At 41.1% G+C, this 19,007-nt stretch overlaps 1 protein-coding gene across 1 annotated transcript in view; it reads left to right on the top strand.

The window, feature by feature from the left end:
* The window catches only part of TRIM42 (tripartite motif containing 42), a gene marked incomplete at both ends in the record, with an annotated part of 29,400 nt that extends 12,335 nt beyond the window's left edge, over positions 1 to 17,065 (top strand). The window contains 2 exons of the mRNA XM_082839530.1: positions 2,029 to 2,253; positions 16,979 to 17,065. Coding sequence (XP_082695656.1) covers positions 2,029 to 2,253; positions 16,979 to 17,065 — 312 coding nt within the window. The remainder of the gene's footprint in view (positions 1 to 2,028; positions 2,254 to 16,978) is intronic.
* Positions 17,066 to 19,007: the final 1,942 nt, after the last annotated feature.

Here is a 19,007-nt window from a genome sequence, read left to right as displayed (position 1 = left end):
CCACAATTTAGTATCAAGGGTCTAAAAACAAGAAAATGAAAGGCAGACACTGACCAAGCCTTACTTTTCTATTTTCCTGAGACATTATAATCTATGTCTTGGCATTTATAATTGACCCCAAGAATGACCTTATGTTGCAAGGTAGAACATGTACAACATACCCTCCCATAGGCTGTCAGACACAGCAAAAGTATCTCTGCCCTTCACATAACAGATGCCCGCAACGGAGCAGCTGAACCTACATTTCCAAATGATCATAGATCAGCAAAACCTGCAGTGTATGTGATATTATATCAGGGATGGCATTAGGTCTCATCTCACACAACTCAGACCACTTGGGAGGTGGGCGGGATTTTGCTCTGCAGGGGAAGGACTGGTGATACCTGCTCTGTACTTGGGCTTGGAGAACAGTCACCCTATGCCACCTATAAATGGTCCCTTGATGAGCTCAAGAAAGGACCCTACACAGAAAAAATCCAGTCAAGTTATTGACTCTCAAGATAGGACACCTAAACCTACTGCCAAACAGTGGTATTTGATGTAAAAATATCATTGATCCGTATTTCAGGATCACGGGATGTAATTCACACAGGAATCATAGTACTCAGTAATGCAGGAGACGAAATCTGTGTTGGCATCTCTCTCAAGTGATGGTTGACTAACAGTGTTCTTTTGGCATGGGAAATATTCTTTAAGTTAGCCTTATACTTGTCACTCTGTACCTTAAAAATCCTAAAGAGTTTTTTCATAAAAACTCAACTTTATTTCTAGAACTCGTTCCCAAGGAAGTGATTAAAAATTCAATGAAGATTCATGCCCCAAAGTGTTCAATGCATCATTACTTATTAGAGTGTAAAATTAGAAACAACCTAAATGTTCAGCTATAGAAGAAGTAAATCACTTATAGGGCAGTTATTAAAATGGTGCTTTGCTGAATTTTTAATGATATAGGGACATATATAAAATGTAATAAGTGAAAGAAAGCAGGAATCAGAGCAATAATAATCCAAATTATATGTATTTGTGTGCTTGTGTATATTCCAAAATTGGAAAGAAATATAATGAATTATTAACTGAATTGTGGGATTAAAAGAGATGTTTATTTTCTTTCTTTCCTTATAATTTTTCTGTATTTTCCAGGTATGTATTTTAAATGAGTATGTTTTGATAATCAGAAAAGATAAGTTAATTTTTATTAACAAGTCACGTAAATGTACAGTTTTAAAAGTGTAAATTCATAAAAAAATTATAAATTAATTATACAAATCAATACAAATTTTAAAATTTATATACTTATGAGTAATTATAAATTAACTTTATACACAATAACATTTAAATTTATTAACATTTAAATAAACCATGCAATATCTGTTTAAAAATGCAATTATTATAAAATATTTATATGCCAGGCACACTCTGCTAATTGACACTTGTTAATATACCTCTTCCCAAGAGGTGACATTTTATGCTTTGAGTGTGAACATATATTCTCCATGACTTGGATAAGTCACTTCACCTCTTTGGGACTCTACTTCCTTGTGTATGAAACAGAGAGTTGAACTAGATACACTGTTCAACTTTAGTAGTCTGTGGTTCCATTGGAATCGCTGAATGTAAGCCTGCTGAGCCTCCACTGTAAAATGGGATAATGAAATCTTCCTCCTAGGGAACTGTGAGGACTAAACGAGGCAGGCAATGTCTGACACAGAATCTGGTGCATAATATGTGTTCAATAAATGGTAGCCACTTTGGTTAGTGGTGTCAGGAGGACAAGTTCACCTCCACAGTGACAGGAGCAGAAGCCAGAGGAGCATTCTTCTGTTCTTGAAACGCATTGAAAGCCTCACGTCAGGATTCATCACAAAGCCTTTCAGGACTGTTGCACAAGGTCTAATTCAAAGTCTTCAGCAGCTAGAGGGGATGAGTCAGCTTAAACTCACCCCAGAGAGTCCACGACACAGATCTTCATGGGAAAGAAAGCTGAATGGTGTGTGCTAGTAACCCACTGACATGTTCATTTCTTCCTAGGTTTACTGGACATGCCCAATAGAAGACGTGGACTCTTTTGAGATGGAATTCTACGAACTCATTAATTCCCCTCCTAACAATGTGCAGGCAGAGCTCTGTGCACAAATTCGGGATATAACGCAGCAGAACCTGGAGCTGCACAACCTGACCCCCAACACCGAGTATCTGTTTAAAGTGAGAGCTGTCAACGATAACGGTCCTGGGCAGTGGAGTGACATCTGCAAGGTACCAGACACTTTATTTCTCAGTTGGAAGTTCTTCATCCACTATGGATACAGCTCTGTTAGGATTGATCATGAGGTCATGGAACCCACCATATGACCTCCCTCTCTACTCCCAGAAAACTCATTAACTCAAGGGCACAGGGAGGGCCTCTGGCCTCAGCCAACTTTGCAAATGAGAATCGTCAGTTCGCTTTGATTCAGAAAACATTTGTGTCAGGTATTGTGTTAGTATGTAGAGTTCCGAGGAAAATAAGACGTAATTCTTGCCTTCACGGAGCTCAGGGTCTAGCAAACAAATAATTGTGGTGTGAGAAGGACAAAAAAAGAGTTAAGTATTAGCGTCAGCGGTGAATCAAAGCAAGGATAGGGTATCAGATTTAAGCAATATAAATTATAATTAATCTAAATTTAATTATAAATTTATAATTATACAATGCAGTGAATAAATTTTTAGTGTTAGTATGTCACAAGCAATGAATAAATTTTTAGTGTTAGTATGTCTCATGCAGTATTTAGGATATACTTATAATACTAAAAAAATTTATTTGTTGTTTATCTGAAAGTTAAGGAATAGCCAGTGAGTAAGCCAGGATGGACTCCAAATAATGGAAGGGACAAGATTATTCCTATCTTTTTTGTGATGCAAGGTTGATTCTGCTTTATATCCCCAGGGGAAATACATTCATGGGTATAATTTTATTGATATTCAAAGGAGAAAGGGAAGAAAAATGTCAAGACTGCCTAGAGCTATCTTACTGTACAGCCATGATGGTGTTCTTAGGAATCAGAGTAGATTAAGTCTTAATCAGGGATTCTTTAGAAGTAAAGAGAATAAATCCATTCATTTCGGCTATTGAAAAGCCCGAGAGAGAAGGGAGTCTCATGAGACCCCTTCCAGCCAGGACATACATCTGATACCCAAAAAAGCTGGAAAGCCATCAGTTTATTCTCAATCTCTCAATCAATCCCTCTCTCTCTATTCCCTTCTTCTGTGTCGCCCACAGCCCCTCCTTCCATCTCTGCTTCTCTCTAAATCTGCACCATTTTCAGCTAGCCCATTGTTTCTCCTCCCCTAAATGCAGCTTGCATGTGGTTTTGGAGGTTCCTGGCCCATGCTCTGTGCGACCAATACAATCTGACTAGCTTCACGCCCTTGGGCTCTGGTCACATGTTTGCAGAAGAGAATCTGATTGGTTGCTACCTCTGGTGATAAAGGGAAGCAGGATGTAGGGTGGGGCAGGACTATGCTCTTGGTCATTATACCAGAAGCAAGTCTCCTGGAGGCAGGCGGAGGGGGCTCTCTACTCCATCCCGATGCTCTGCTTCTGGAGCCTGGCACCCATGTGCATCCCCTCCCCCTCCACGGAGGTCAGACACTCACACGGGAAGGACGTAGGATGAGAAAGTCGCCTGGTTACTCCTCGTGTTAGACCCCAGCCAGGTACCCTGTCCGTCAGTTGCCCCATAGACCAATTCTTGTTGATACTCTTCTCTCCAGAGCACGGAACACCCACAGTTGCTACCATGTTTGACAGCAGGTCCTTTTGACTATGGAGTTTTCCTTCAATCTAATTCCATCTGCCTTCTCATTTTTTTTTTAATTCCTCATGAAGGGCGCACTCGGTGCTGTTACTAATATTTTTTTGTGTGTATCTTAAGTCATTTTTAGATGCTAGGGCCAAGGACGGGGGTGGAGAGACAGGAGTGTGTCAGCCTTTCTCAGGTAGATATTTTGTCATCCATCTTAAATTTTGAACCCCTTGAAAACAAAATTCACGTCTAATTCATCTTTCCTTCTGCCACAATGCCTTACCAGCACTGTGCACATAGCTTAATGGTTCTTAATGGTTATTGAATTAATACATGAGTGAAAACGTGACCAAACAAATGAATCTATGAACGAACGTCTAAATAAATAAAATTAATAATTACAAAGTACCATAAGATGCCTGAGAGCTGTTAAGTGTTTTTCACCATCAATCAAGAAATAACAATCCCCCTGAAATTGTGTTTATGTGATGAATTTGCGCTCCCTATAAGGGAAGGAAACTCATTCCAGTTTCTTTGCTTTTTAACACAATTTCTTAATGAGCAGAGCACTAACTAATGAGGTTTTCTGGAAGCTTCATTTTCATCTGACTCACAGAGCTGCAATATAGATTTTTCCTTCAGAAGTAATTCTTCCTCCCTCTTTGTGATTATATTAGCATTCCAGGGGAAGCTTGGCTTTCCTTTACATTTGTCATGATTTGCATAAGTAAAGGCTTCAATAGCAAATGAAAAGAAGATGGTGTGTTTGAATGACATTTATAAAGCTTCATAAAAGTAATGACTTTAGCTCCTTCCTATAAAATCGAAGTATTTTTCCTTCAGCATCAGTTCGAAGCAGGTATTCCTGAAAGGTTTCATTTAAAATGCTGTAACAAGGCAGCAGAATCATTTCTTATCCAAAATGCAATATTTCCACCATACATCCTTTTGTAAAGGAAGTGAAATAACACCTTTTATATTTGATTTTCATAGTCTGTCGCTTGATTTTTTTGGGGGGATTTTATATGTAGTCTAATAGACAAAGCATGAAAATTAACTTTAATGCTTTTTAAAGGTCTCACTTATTGAAGGCTGACTCTGTGTCAGACACTGTATATTCATTATCACTGATCATCCCAACCGCTCGGAAGGCAGGGAGTTATTGCCTCCATTTTACAGATGAGGAAACTGAGGCTCAGAGAGGAAAAGAGTCTGGCCTCGTGTAACTCAAAGGAGTTGAGTGGGAACCTAGGTCTCATCTAAGGCAGGAGCTCTTCATCCCCTGTACCATAATCAGATAATCAGATGCAGCAAAGTCTAGGCAGAGTGGGCTCAGCCTTAGGGACCTGGCACCACTCTCTGGGAGAATGTTGTCAGAGCAACAGCCGTGAGAGCGGCACTTTTATTTTTCTTGCGAGGCAAGATCATGCGTTGGGAAGATCTTTGGACTTGGGCGGGTGTACCTGGGTCCAAGCCCCCAGTCTGCTAGGCGGCAAGCTCAGCAAGGACAGGCATCGTGCCGGCCTTCCTCACCTCTCTTGGCTCCCAAGTCTCCAGCTGAGAGCTTCTAATGACCCAGCGCCTTGTTGATATTTTTTGAAGGAATGGAGATGTGTTTTTAGGCAAATCACATACCCTGTGACCTCAGTTCCTCCTCCTGCTTTTCATCTAAACCTCAGTGTACCTGATGACCACGGCCCCCATTTTTGAAAACAGCCTCCTCACCTTGATGTCTCCCTCTGACTGCAAATCTCTGCTAACTTCCAGGAAGTCTTCCTATGAAATATCTAACTTTCCACATGCGCACTGGTTTCCTGTTGCCGCTGTAACAAATTAGTAGCTTACACAATACAATTTTACCTATTAACTTAACAATTCCGGAGACCAGAAATCTAAGGAGTGAGCAGGGCTGTGTGCTTTCCGGAGGCTCTAGGGGAAAGTTCATTTCCTCCCCTTTTCTGGCTTCACGCAGCTGCCCACATTCCTTGGCTCATGGCCTCTTCCATATCCAAAGCCAATAATGCTAGGCTGAGTCCTTCTCACACCATCATCTCTCTGGTTCGATTCTGCCTCCTCTTTGACTTTGAAGGACTCTTGGGATCATACTGGATCCACCTGATGATTCAGGATAATCTCCCTATCTTGAAGCCAGCTGACTAGCAACCTTAATCCCCCTTTGCCATGTAACATAAAATGTTCACCGGTTCCTGGGAAGAGGACATGGACTTGGGGGGCCATTATTCTGCCTACCACAATCTGAGGTAGACCAGATATCTCAGGTTACATCTGACTTGGAGGTAAACATTCAGGCCCCAGAATACTCACAAACTGGTACTGTTCTGGGTCTTTCCCTATAGCTTTTCAGGAAAGGCACCCACCCTTCGCCCCACCCATCCTCTCAAATTCCTTCTCAGTCTATACTGGATCCCACCCCCCAACAGTGCCTCACGTGTGCTCAGGAAGTGGTCCTGCCAGATAAACTGAGCATCTGCAGTACTTCTTCCTACCTGCTCAGGCCACACTCAGGCTGGAACTCCAGCCACAGAGCAGGGCTGCTTGGCCTTCCTGGGCATCTTACTTCAGTTTCATGAAATCCCCCTCTGGTTTTTCTTCTGTCCCTACTGCAGACACTCCACCTTAGGCTGAGACACACATCTTCAGGGGGTGGGGTTAGAGGAATTTGAGTGACCAACACTAGTCCACATTCGGAATAACTACCCCAAAACTACCCGCTCACCTACCCACATACTCACCGTGACTCCATGCCCTGAAACGAAATCAAAGTGGTTTGCAGTCATCTCCTTAGAATTCATTCTTTTCCCAAAGGCCTCTTGATCGTTCACGTAAATAGAACCCTATTGGTCCCTCCCTACTTGCCCTGCCAATAGGTTAGAACCCTGGAATGAGTCTAATTCAGGCTCAAGCTGGACCTATCATTTTTAACCTCATACACAGAAGGTTGAATTAGTCAGACACCTCAATTCATGGTCCTTTACCAGTACTGGTGCATGCAAGGCCCTTTTCTTGTTCATGTATTTGTTTCCTTTTGTGACCCTCCCTAGATATCCATTCTAATATGTTTTATGTGCATCTTGCTGCCTTTATGTGTTCTTACATGGCGTGTATTGTTTTGAATGTGTTATTAATTTGCACAAATGCTAGTATTGTTACATAACTTACTGTGTCTTACCGTTTTCCCCTGAACACTGTGTTTTTAATGATCCATCCATGTCACTGGGCACATTTAGTCCCTAACTCCTAATGCTGCCTCATCCTTTACAGTGTGTGTTTGTTCACCAAGTTTTACCTGTCTATTCAGCCAGGATGGACACCCAGGTGACCTCCAATAATGCTGCAGTAAACAGCCTCATTCCTGACATTTTGTGGGTGGGATAGGGACGTGGGACTTTCTCTGGGACATTGTATTAGTTTGCTAGGGCTGCCACATCAAAATGCTGCAGACTCAGTGGCATAAACAACAGAAATGTATTTTCTCACAGTTCTGGAGGCCAGGAGTCTAAGGTCAAGGTTTTGGTGGGTCTGCTTTCTTCTGAGGCTTCTCCTCTTGGCTTGCAGACATCTGCCTTCTCCCTGTGCCCTCACAGGGGCCTTTCTTGTGTGAGTGCACCTCTGGTGTGTCTCTGTGTGTCCAAACTTCCTCTCCTTATAAGGATAACAGTCAGATTGGATTAAGACCCTCCATAATGACCTCATTTTAACTTAATCGCCTCTTTAAAGGCACTATCTCTAAATAAGTCACATTCTGAAGTACTGGGAATAGGACTTCAACACAAGAATTTTGGGAGGACACAATTCAGCCCTTATCAGACGTACACCATGAGTGAAATTGCTGGGGGGTAGAGTGTGTGCATACTTGATTGGACTGCACGCATGTACTCTTCCATAAGGAATGAATGAGGACCCCATATCTTAAGCCCCACCTACATTTGACATGATCCAGCTTTTACTATTTTGCTAGCCCAATAGGTATAAAGTGCTATCTCCTTATTGTTTAAAATTTCATTTCGTATGGTTGTTTTCAGGATTTCCTCTTCTGTAAATAGCCTGCTAAATATCTTTTGCCCATTTTCCTATTGCATTTTTCTTTTCCTAGGTGATTTGTAGTATGACCTTATATATTCTAGATAATGGCTTTAGACATTGATAATATCTTCTCCATTCTGACATTTGTCTATAACTTTGTTCATCGTGTATGTCATGAAACAGCAGAAATCTTCAATTTTGATGTTATCAAAGTCATCAATTATTTTTTTCATGGTTTGACCTTTTGAAGTTTTGTTTTAAAAATCCTTAAAATGGAGAATTTCTGAAGATGGCGGAAGAGTAAGACGTGGAGATCACCTTCCCACAAATACATCAGAAATACATCTACATGTGGAACAACTCCTACAGAACACCTGCTGAACACTGGCAGAAGACTTCAGACCTCGCAAAAGGCAAGAAACTCCCCACGTACCTGGGTAGAGCAAAAGAAAAAAGAAAAAACAGAGACAAAAGAATAGGGACGGACCTGCACCAGTGGGAGGGAGCTGTGAAGGAGGAAAGGTTTCCACACACTAGGAAGCCCCTTCGTGGGCGGAGACTGCGGGAGGCGGAGGGGGGGAAGCTTCAGAGGTGTGGAGGAGAGCGCAGCAACAGGGGTGCAGAGGGCAAAGCAGAGAGATTCCCGCACAGAGGATCAGTGCTGACCAGCACTCACCAGCCCGAGAGGCTTGTCTGCTCACCCGCCGGGACGGCCGGGGCTGGGAGCTGAGGCTCCGGCTTCGGTCAGAGCACAGGGAGAGAACTGGGGTTTGCGGCGTGAACACAGCCTGCAGGGGGTTAGTGCACCACGGCTAGCTGGGAGGGAGTCCGGGGAAAAGTCTGGACCTGCCTAAGAGGCAAGAGACTTTCTCTTGCCTCTTTGTTTGCTGGTGCGCGAGGAGAGGGGATTAAGAGTGCTGCTTAAAGGAGCTCCAGGGACAGGCGCAAGGCGCAGCTATCAGCGCAGACCCCAGAGACTGGCATGGGATGCTCAGGCTGCTGCTGCCGCCACCAAGAAGCCTGTGTGCAAGCACAGGTCACTCTCCACACCTCCCTTCCAGGGAGGCTGTACAGCCCGCCACTGCCAGGGTCCCGGGATCCAGGGACAACTTCCCCGGGAGAACGCACGGTGGGCCTCATGCTGCTGTAATGTCACGTCGGCCTCTGCTCGCCCCGCATCCGTACCCCTCCCCACCCCCAGCCTGAGTGAGCCGGAGCCCCCGAATCAGCAGCTACTTTAACCCCGTCCTGTCTGAGCAAAGAACAGACGCCCTCCAGCGACCTACACGCAGAGGCGGGTCCAAATCCAAAGCTGAACCCCAGGAGCTGTGCGAACAAAGAAGAGAAAGGAAAATCTCTCCCAGCAGCCTCAGTAGCAGCAGATTAAATCTCCACAATCAACTTGATGTGCCCTGCATCTGTGGAATACCTGAATAGAGAACAAATCATCCCAAATTGAGGAGGTGGACTTTGGGAGCAACGATACTTTTTTTTCCCCCTTTTCCTCTTTTTGTGAGTGTGTATGTTTATGCTTCTTAGTGTGATTTTGTCTGTATAGCTTTGCTTTTACCATTTGTCCTAGGGTTCTGTCTGTCCATCTTTTTTCTGTTTATTTGGTTTTTCTGTTTTGTTTTGTTTTTTAGTATAGTTTTTACCACTTGTTCTCATTGGTGGATTTGTGTTTTGGTTTGGTTGCTCTCTTATTTCTTTCTTTCTTTCTTTTTTTTTAAAATTACTTTAAAAAAATTATGTTAATAATTATTTTTAATTTAATAACTTTATTTTATTTTATATTCTTTCTTTCTTTCTTTCTTTCTTTCTTTCATTCTTTCTTTTTCTCCCTTTTATTCTGAGCCATGTGGATGACAGGCTCTTGGTGCTCCAGCCAGGTGTGAGGGCTGTGCCTCTGAGGTGGGAGAGCCAAGTTCAGAACATTGGTCCACCAGAGACCTCCCAGCTCCACTTAATATCAAATGGCGATAATCTCCCAGAGATCTCCATCTCAATGCCAAGACCCAGCTCCACTCAACGACCAGCAAGCTCTAGTGCGGGACACCCTATGCCAAACAACTAGCAAGACAGGAACACAATCCACCCATTAACAGAGAGGCTGCCTAAAATCATAATAAGCCCACAAATACTCTAAGACACACCACCAGACGTGGACCTGCCCACCAGAAAGACAAGACACAGCCTCACCCACCAGAACACAGGCACAAGTCCCCTCCACCAGGAAGCCTACACAACCCACAGAACCAACCTTAGCCGCTGGGGGCAGACACTAAAAACAATGGGAACTACGAACCTGCAGTCTATGAAAGGGAGACCCCAAACACCGTAAGTTAACCAAATGAGAAGACAGAGAAACACACAGCAGATGAAGGAGCAAGGTAAAAACCCACCAGACTTAACAAATGAAGAGGAAATAGGCAGTCTACATGAAAAAGAATTCAGAATAATGATAGTAAAGATGATCCCACATCTTGGAAATAGAATGAAGAAAATACAAGAAACGTTCAACAAGGACCTAGAAGAACTAAAGAGCAAACAAACAGTGATGAACAACACAATAAATGAAATTAAAAATTCTCTAGAAGGGACCAATAGCATAATAACTGAGGCAGAAGAACTGATAAGTGACCTGGAAGATAAAATAGTGGAAATAACTACTACAGAGCAGAATAAAGAAAAAAAAAATGAAAATAATTGAGGACAGTCTCTGAGACATCTGGGACAACACTAAACGCATCAACATTCGAATTATAGGGGTTCCAGAAGAAGAAGAGAAAAAGAAAGGGACTGAGAAAATATTTGAAGAGATTATAGTTGAAAACTTCCCTAATATGGGAAAGGAAATAGTTAATCAAGTCCAAGAAGCACAGAGAGTCCCATACAGGAAAATCCAAGGAGAAACACTCCAAGACACATATTAAGCAAACTATCAAAAGTTAAATACAAAGAAAAAAATATTAAAAGTAGCAAGGGAAAAACAACAAATAACATACAAGGGAATCACCATACGGTTAAAGCTGACCTTTCAGCAGAAACTCTGCAAGCCAGAAGGGAGTGGCAGGACATATTTAAAGTGATAAAGGAGAAAAACCTACAACCAAGATCACTCTATCCAGCAAGAATCTCGTTCAGATTTGACAGAGAAACTAAAACCTTTACAGACAAGCAAAAGCTAATAGAATTCAGCACCACCAAATCAGCTTTATAGTAAATGCTAAAGGAACTTCTCTAGGCAGGAAGCACAAGAGAAGGAAAAGACAATAACAAACCCAAAACAATTAAGAAAATGGTAATAGGAGCATACATATTGATAATTTCCTTAAATGTAAATGGATTAAATGCTCCAACCAAAAGACATAGACTGCCTGAATGCATACAAAAACAAGACCCATATATATGCTGTCTACAAGAGACCCACTTCAGACCTAGGGACATATACAGACTGAAAGAGAGGGGATGGAGAAAGATATTCCATGCAGACGGAAATCAAAAGAAAGCTGGAGTAGCAATTCTCATATCAGACAAAATAGACTTTAAAAAAAGACTATTACAAGAGACGAAGAAGGACACTATATAATGATCAAGGGATCAATCCAAGAAGAAGATATAACAATTGTAAAATATATGCACCCAACATAGGAGCACCTTCAATACATAAGGCAAATACTAACAGCCATAAAAGGTGAAATCGACAGTAACACAATCATAGTAGGGGACTTGAACACTCCACTTTCACCAATGGACAGATCATCCAAAATGAAAATAAATAAGGAAACACAAGCTTTAAATGATACAATAAACAAGATGGACTTAATTGATATTTATAGGACATTCCATCCAAAAACAACAGAATACACTTTCTTCTCAAGTAATTATGGAACATTCTCCAGGATAGATCATATCTTGGGTCATAAATCAAGCCCTGGTAAATTTAAGAAAATTGAAATCATATCAAGTATCTTTTCCGACCACAACGCTATGAGACTAGATATCAATTACAGGAAAAAATCTGTAAAAAATACAAACACATGGAAGCTAAACAATACACTACTTAATAACCAAGAGATTACTGAAGAAATCAAAGGAAATCAAAAAATACCTAGAAACAAATGACAATGAAAACATGATGACCCAAAACCTATGGGATGCAGCAAAAGCAGTTTTATCAGGGAAGTTTATAGCAATACAATCTTACCTTAAGAAACAAGAAACATCTCAAAAAAAACAACCTAATCTTACAGCTAAAGCAATTAGAGAAAGAAGAACAACAAAAAAAAAAAACCCCAAAGTTAGCAGAAGGAAGGAAACCATAAAGATCAGATCAGAAGTAAATGAAAAAGAAATGAAGGAAATGATAGCAAAGAGCAATAAAACTAAAAGCTGGTTCTTTGAGAAGATAAACAAAATTGATAAAACATTAGCCAGACTCATCAAGAAAAAAACGGAGAAGACTCAAATCAATAGAATTAGAAATGAAAAAGGAGAAGTAACAACTGACACTGCACAAATACAAAGGATCATGAGAGATTACTACAAGCAACTATATGCCAATAAAATGGACAACCTGAAAGAAATGGGCAAATTCTTAGAAATGCACAACCTTCTGAGACTGAACCAGGAAGAAATAGAAAATATGAACAGACCAATCACAAGCACTGAAATTGAAACTGCGATTAAAAATCTTCCAAGAAAAAAAGCCAAGGAGCAGATGGCTTCATAGTGCATTCTATCAAACATTTAGAGAAGAGCTAACACCTAACTTTCTCAAAGTCTTCCAAAATATAGCAGAGAGAGGAACACTCCCAAACTCATTCTACAAGGCCACCATCACCCTGATACCAAAACCAGACAAAGATGTCACAAAGAAAGAAAACTACAGGCCAATATCACTGATGAACATAGATGCAAAAATCCTCAACAAAATACTAGCAAACAGAATCCAACAGCACATTAAAAGGATCATACACCATGATCAAGTGGGGTTTATCCCAGGAATGCAAGGATTCTTCAGTATACTGAAATCAATCAATGTAATACACCATATTAACAAATTGAAGTATAAAAACCATTTGATCATCTCAATAGATCCAGAGAAAGCTTTTGACAAAATTCAAAACCCATATATGATAAAAACCCTCCAGAAAGTAGGCAAAGAGGAAATTTACCTCAACATAATAAAGACCATATATGACAGACCCACAGCCAACATCATCCTCAATGGTGAAAAACTGAAAGCATTTCCACTAAGATCAGGAACAAGACAAGGTTGCCCACTCTCACCACTATTATTCAGCATAGTTTTGGAAGTTTACCCACAGCAATAAGAGAAGAAAAAGAAATGAAGGGAATCCAAGTCGGAAAAGAAGTAAAGTTGCCACTGTTTGTAGATGAGATGATACTATACATGGAGAATCCGAAAGATGCTACCAGAAAACTATTAGAGCTAATCAATGAATTTGGTAAAGTTGCAGGATACAAAATTAATGCACAGAAATCTCTTGCATTCCGATACACTAATGATGAAAAATCTGAAAGTGAAATTAAGAAAACACTCCCATTTACCATTGCAACAAAAAGAACAAAATATCTAGGAATAAACCTACCTAAGGAGACAAAAGACCTGTATGTGGAAAATTATAAGACACTGATGAAAGAAATTAAAGATGATACAAATAGATGGAAAGGTATACCATGTTCCTGGCTTGGAAGAATCAACATTGTGAAAATGACTATACTACCCAAACCAATCTACAGATTCAGTGCAATCCCTATCAAACTACCACTGGCATTTTTCACAGAACTAGAACAAAAAGTCTCACAATTTGTATGGAAACACAAAAGACCCCAAATAGCCAAAGCAATCTTGAGAAAGAAAAACGGAACTGGAGGAATCAGACTCCCTGTCTTCAGACTATACTACAAAGCTACAGTAGTCAAGAGAGTATGGTACTGGCACAAAAACAGAAATATAGATCAATGGAACAGGATAGAAAGCCCAGAGATAAACCCACACACATATGGACACCTTATCTTTGATAAAGGAGGCAAGGATATACAATGGAGAAAAGACAGTCTCTTCAATAAATTGTGCTGGGAAAACTGGACAGCTACATGTTAAAGAATGAAATTAGAACACTCCCTACCACCATACACAAAAATTAACTCAAAATGGATTAAATACCTAAATGTAAGGCCAGACACTTTAAAACTCTTAGAGGAAATCATACGTAGAACACTCTATGACATAAATCACAGCAAGATCCTTTTTGACCTACCTCCTAGAGAAATGGAAATAAAAACAAAAATAAACAAAATGGGACCTAATGAAACTTAAAAGCTTTTGCACAGCAAAAGAAACCATAAACAAGATGAAAAGACAACCCTCAGAATGGAAGAAAATATTTGCAAATGAAGCAACTGACAAAGGATTAATCTCCAAAATTTACAAGCAGCTCATGCAGCTCAATAACAAAAAAACAAACAGCCCAATCCAAAGATAAGCAGAAGACCTAAATAGACATTTCCCCAAAGAAGATATACAGATTGCCAACAAACACATGAAAGAATGCTCAACGTCATTAATCATTAGAGAAATGCAAATCAAAACTACAATGAGATATCATTTCACACCAGTCAGAATGGCCATCATCAAAAAATGTATAAACAATAAATGCTGGAGAGTGTGTGCGAAAAGGGAACCCTCTTGCACTGTTGGGAATGTGAATTGGTACAGCCACTATGGAGAATAGTATGGAGTTTTAAAATCTTCCCATAGAGGTACTATATATTCCTGGTTAAACCAGATATTTTACAGATTTAGTTGATATTATTAATGTTATTTTTATATCTGATTATACTTTCTAATGTACTGCTGGTTTAGAATAAAAACTACTGTGTTTGTAGGATAATCTTGATTCCAGCAATATCAATAATATCTCATTATTCTGAGAGTCTCTCTGTTGATTCTGCTTGTTTTTCCAGGCGTATGATCCTATCGTCTATAAATAATGATAGTTTTACCTCTTTCCCTACAAGTCTTGAACCACTATTTCTTTTTCTTTCCTTATAGCTTTGGCCAGGGCTATTGGTCCTACAGAAAATGGTGGCTGTGAGAGTTAATATCCTTGTCTTATTCCTGATCTTAATGTTTCTCCATTGAGCTATGATGATTTTTGATTTAGTTTTTTTTAACAGTGCTCTGACTTTTCATTTTTTATAAAAGTTTTATTAAAATATAGTTCACATACTAAGAAATTCACTCTTTTGAAGTGTATAATTCAGTGGTAAATTTTATATATAAACCTTATTAAGTTAAGGAAAATTGTTTCTACTTCTAAATTTCTGAGAGCTTGTGCAACTTTGTGAATTTTTTGTATTATTTGATATAATCATATGACTTTTCTCCTTTAGGCATTAATGAAATTAATGACACTGATTTTTCTGATGTTAAACTCTACTTGCATTCATGGACTAAACCCTATGTGATCATGATGTATTATTTTTTTAATATACTTGGTTTTAGTTAGCTCATATTTTGTTTTGGAGTACTGCATCTCTCATCATTCGTGAACCAGACCTATAATATTTTGCTTATATTTCTTTTGTCTGGTTCTGGAATCAATATTTTACTAGCTTGAAAAATGAACTAGGAAACTATTGCTCTTTTTCTATTTTCTAGAACAACTCTTTCTTAAAAGTTTGGTAGAATTCATTTGAAAAACCATCTGAGCCTTTTGGGCAGGGGAGGGAATGCCAACTATCATTTCAATTTCTTTAGTATCTCAAGTTCTGTTCTCTGTTTCTTCTGTCCTGTTTCATCTGATCCTCTGATTCACAGACACACCTCATTCCCCACTGCCCCATTCACATGTCCCACTCAAGTCTTTATCTCTGGAGATCCTGACTATACTTTAAGGCAGAACTTCAATTCCCTATTTTTATGAGTCAATTCCCAACCCACCATAACACTGTTATTCCTTCCTCATTGCCCCTTGATAGCTCTGTGTGTATATCTTACACATTTATACCACCCTTATCAGGATTATCTCTATGTGTTATGTCCATTTTTATCCAGCAATGAATAATCTAACATCATAGGTATAACATAATCTTTATCTTTCATGAAACCCTGTTTTCTCTAAAACTAAAAGTAAATTTTGTAAAACTAGAGAGCATAATAATAACGGTGTCTATTTTTTGCCCTTTCCCTTTGAAAACAAACATAAAAGCCTTTGCATATACTTTGTACAAACATTGCTCTTCCTCATCCAAACTGCACCACTAGCCCCATCTGCCCCATGAATCCTGATTGATCCTGTGGGCTGTCTCTCATACCTGGATCTTAACCTCACTCCCTAAATGCCTTCTCAGTAAATGTGTATTAGGAAGGAATAGGAATGGTGCCAGACCATAGTTGTGGAGAAGTCCACCGCCTTCAAGGTAAGGCACAGAGCTCCTCATCTAAGCTGAGTTGGTGAGACCTCTAGGAGGGTTCTGCTACCCAATGTAAGCTGCCTTTTCTAGGGAGCATTGACTATTCACTGTGATCAGAGATAGTATGATGCTGCGAAGAGAAACAGTTGGCAGATGTACAAATAATGGTTCTATTCACCTTTCATTCACTTTTCTAAGAAACTTCTCTGTACCATAACCACTGTTGGGATTACAGAGAGGAAAGACTGTCATTGCCTCCACACCCCATTTAAGGTGCTCACCGTCTGGTAAGAAAATTAATTAAACACATTCAGTGAAATTTACAAATGATAAGAGCTGTGACAGAAGCAATTTCTAGGGACTGGGGGGAGGACCCCTGGGGCTAATCTCTGGTGAAGCCCACCTGGGGTCACAACCACAACACAGTAATCAGCAGTCAGTCCTTGAACTGTCTTAAAAAGTGGGACCTTGTCTGTGAAATCCCAACCCCACCACATATTAGCTGCGGGACTTCAGGAAAGCTACCTGGTTCTTCTGTGCCTTTGTTTTTTCATTGGTAAAATGGGGTCCATGGCACTAGCCTGGCTGTTGACATGAGGAGCTAATGCTCTGATGTGTGTAGCGCCTGGCCCGCAGCCGGGGCCGGGCTCCTGGGAGCTGCTGCTTCCCTTGTGGCTGGTGCCATGGCTCTCTGCTTCTGATTGCAGGTGGTAACACCGGATGGGCGTGGGAAGAGCCGAGCTAAGTGGGGCCTGCTGAAGAATATCCGGATTGCCCTCCAGAAACGCTTCTGAGTGCCCCCCGCAGGGCAGGCAGCAACCTCAGAGACATACCACAAAATAGACATATGTAGACACACACACGTGTGTATATGTATCTTTCTCCCCACATTCTTCAACGAGGTTGTAGACCATGTTCCCGGGACATCTGAGCCATTTCAGCAGAAGTCTACTAAGAGCTAATAAAAGGAAATGCCTGATGTCATGGCTTGCTGTTTGCTCATTAAATAGAAACTAAGATACAAAAGTCAGCAAGTGGCTACGTTTCCATGAGCTCGGACCTAATCCTAGGCTCAGAATTCTGTGGTGTTTTGTATGAGGTAGCGTTGGTTGAAAAAAATTAAAAAGGCACTCTCTTTGAAGTCAGGCTCCCTGGGTATGCATGTTGACCCTGGTCTAACTAGCTGTCGGTGTTTGGGCAAGTCACTGATTGATGGGGAGCTCATTCCCTCACTATGCAGACTATTTTAATATGAAAAGGCCAACGTTGTTAGAATGCGCTTCCTCGTTATTGAGCCTGAACTTGCCTTCCCATAACTTTAACCCCATGGTCTGAGGTCTGCCCCAGAGCCATAAGAAGGAGAGTACTCCCTCTTCTCACTCTTTCTGATCCCCAGACAGAGGAAGAGCAGTAGAAGGGCTTGTGGGAGGCACCCTCCTATGGTTCTTTGAAGCATGGCAGGAAAGAATGGCAGAGTCGTGTGTCAGCTCCAGCCTCACTGAACTTGGCCAGGCCCTTCAGACAATGTGAAGTACCCAAGCTTGAAAAGGCCCCATCTGCCTGGAACGACCCACTCCTGAACCCCACCCCACTGCTGCCTAGAAAATACCACCAGTCTTTCAAGACCTAGCTCAACCACTTGTGTGAAGTCTTTGCTGATTCTCCAGGTGGTCTAAGTGGGGATGATACCTCCTTCCTCTCCTGGGTTCTCACTAAACCCCGAGCCCTCCTCCCCCACCCCATCCCCCACAGAGACACCTCTTCCAGCCCGTGATGCTCAGGAGCTCTCATTGGTCCCCAGTCTTTAGGACAGAGATGGCATCTCATTCATTCTGTCCCAGTGGCTGGCTCAGTGAAACTCACATTGCACATTAATACCAGAGACAGAAGAACTACTGCTGGAAGTCAGGCACACAGAGTCACCCTCCTGTGAACCCATCCCCAACAGGTCAGTTTGCACCATGAGGGTCTACACACAGAAGTGGGAGTGGGCATGGAAAGGGACCGGTGGTCAGTGGTCTCCACCTCCTCTAATCCCATCCTTTTCATGAGCTGCCCCGTGGCAGGTGTGGCCAGCTCATCTGGCTTCACCCGGAGGATCATGGCTTTGCAACCCATTATTTTGCCCGGAGACTCAGCATCAGAGCCAGAAAAGCCCCATTCCCTGTGAAGGATCCTTAGTGATGATCTTTTAATAATGTGAGATGAAGCCAAGCAGATTCCTGCCCCGCCCCCAAACAGCACTACAAGAAGGAATACCCGAGGGAGCTTCATTACGATCCTATTACTATAAATGATGGCTTGAATCCACCATCAGATTTGGTATTACCATATAATCATTTCTGCAAAAGCCTTCAAAATCATCATTAGCACGGGGAGCAAATTAAATGACATGCCAGCAGGGATTTTACTACTGATAAACTAAAAGGAAATTAAACTAAAAAAAAAAAAAGAATGATATGAATTTTGCATTACAATGATCACACCTACTCACAGAGCCAAGTAGGATGGCCAGAATCAGAGAAGCACCAGCACCCTGATCTTGCCTCTCTAGAGAATGTGTAAACTTGCATTCAGCAACAAAGAAGTTAGTGGGATTCTCTGAGAGGCCCATTTAAGCGGTAGCGGAGCTGTTCTTCCAAACACAAGATGAAATTTCTTAATGATGCAGAAACCCTTGCACATCATTTGTTCCCTGGGGTTATGATTCACACAGAGTGTACCCTCCCAGGACCC

Source organism: Leucopleurus acutus (assembly GCF_964270905.1).
Source record: "Leucopleurus acutus genome assembly, chromosome: 5".
NCBI classification, from domain to species: domain Eukaryota; kingdom Metazoa; phylum Chordata; class Mammalia; order Artiodactyla; family Delphinidae; genus Leucopleurus; species Leucopleurus acutus.
Note: the sequence above shows the minus strand (reverse complement) of the source record. Positions and strands in the feature narration are given on the sequence as shown.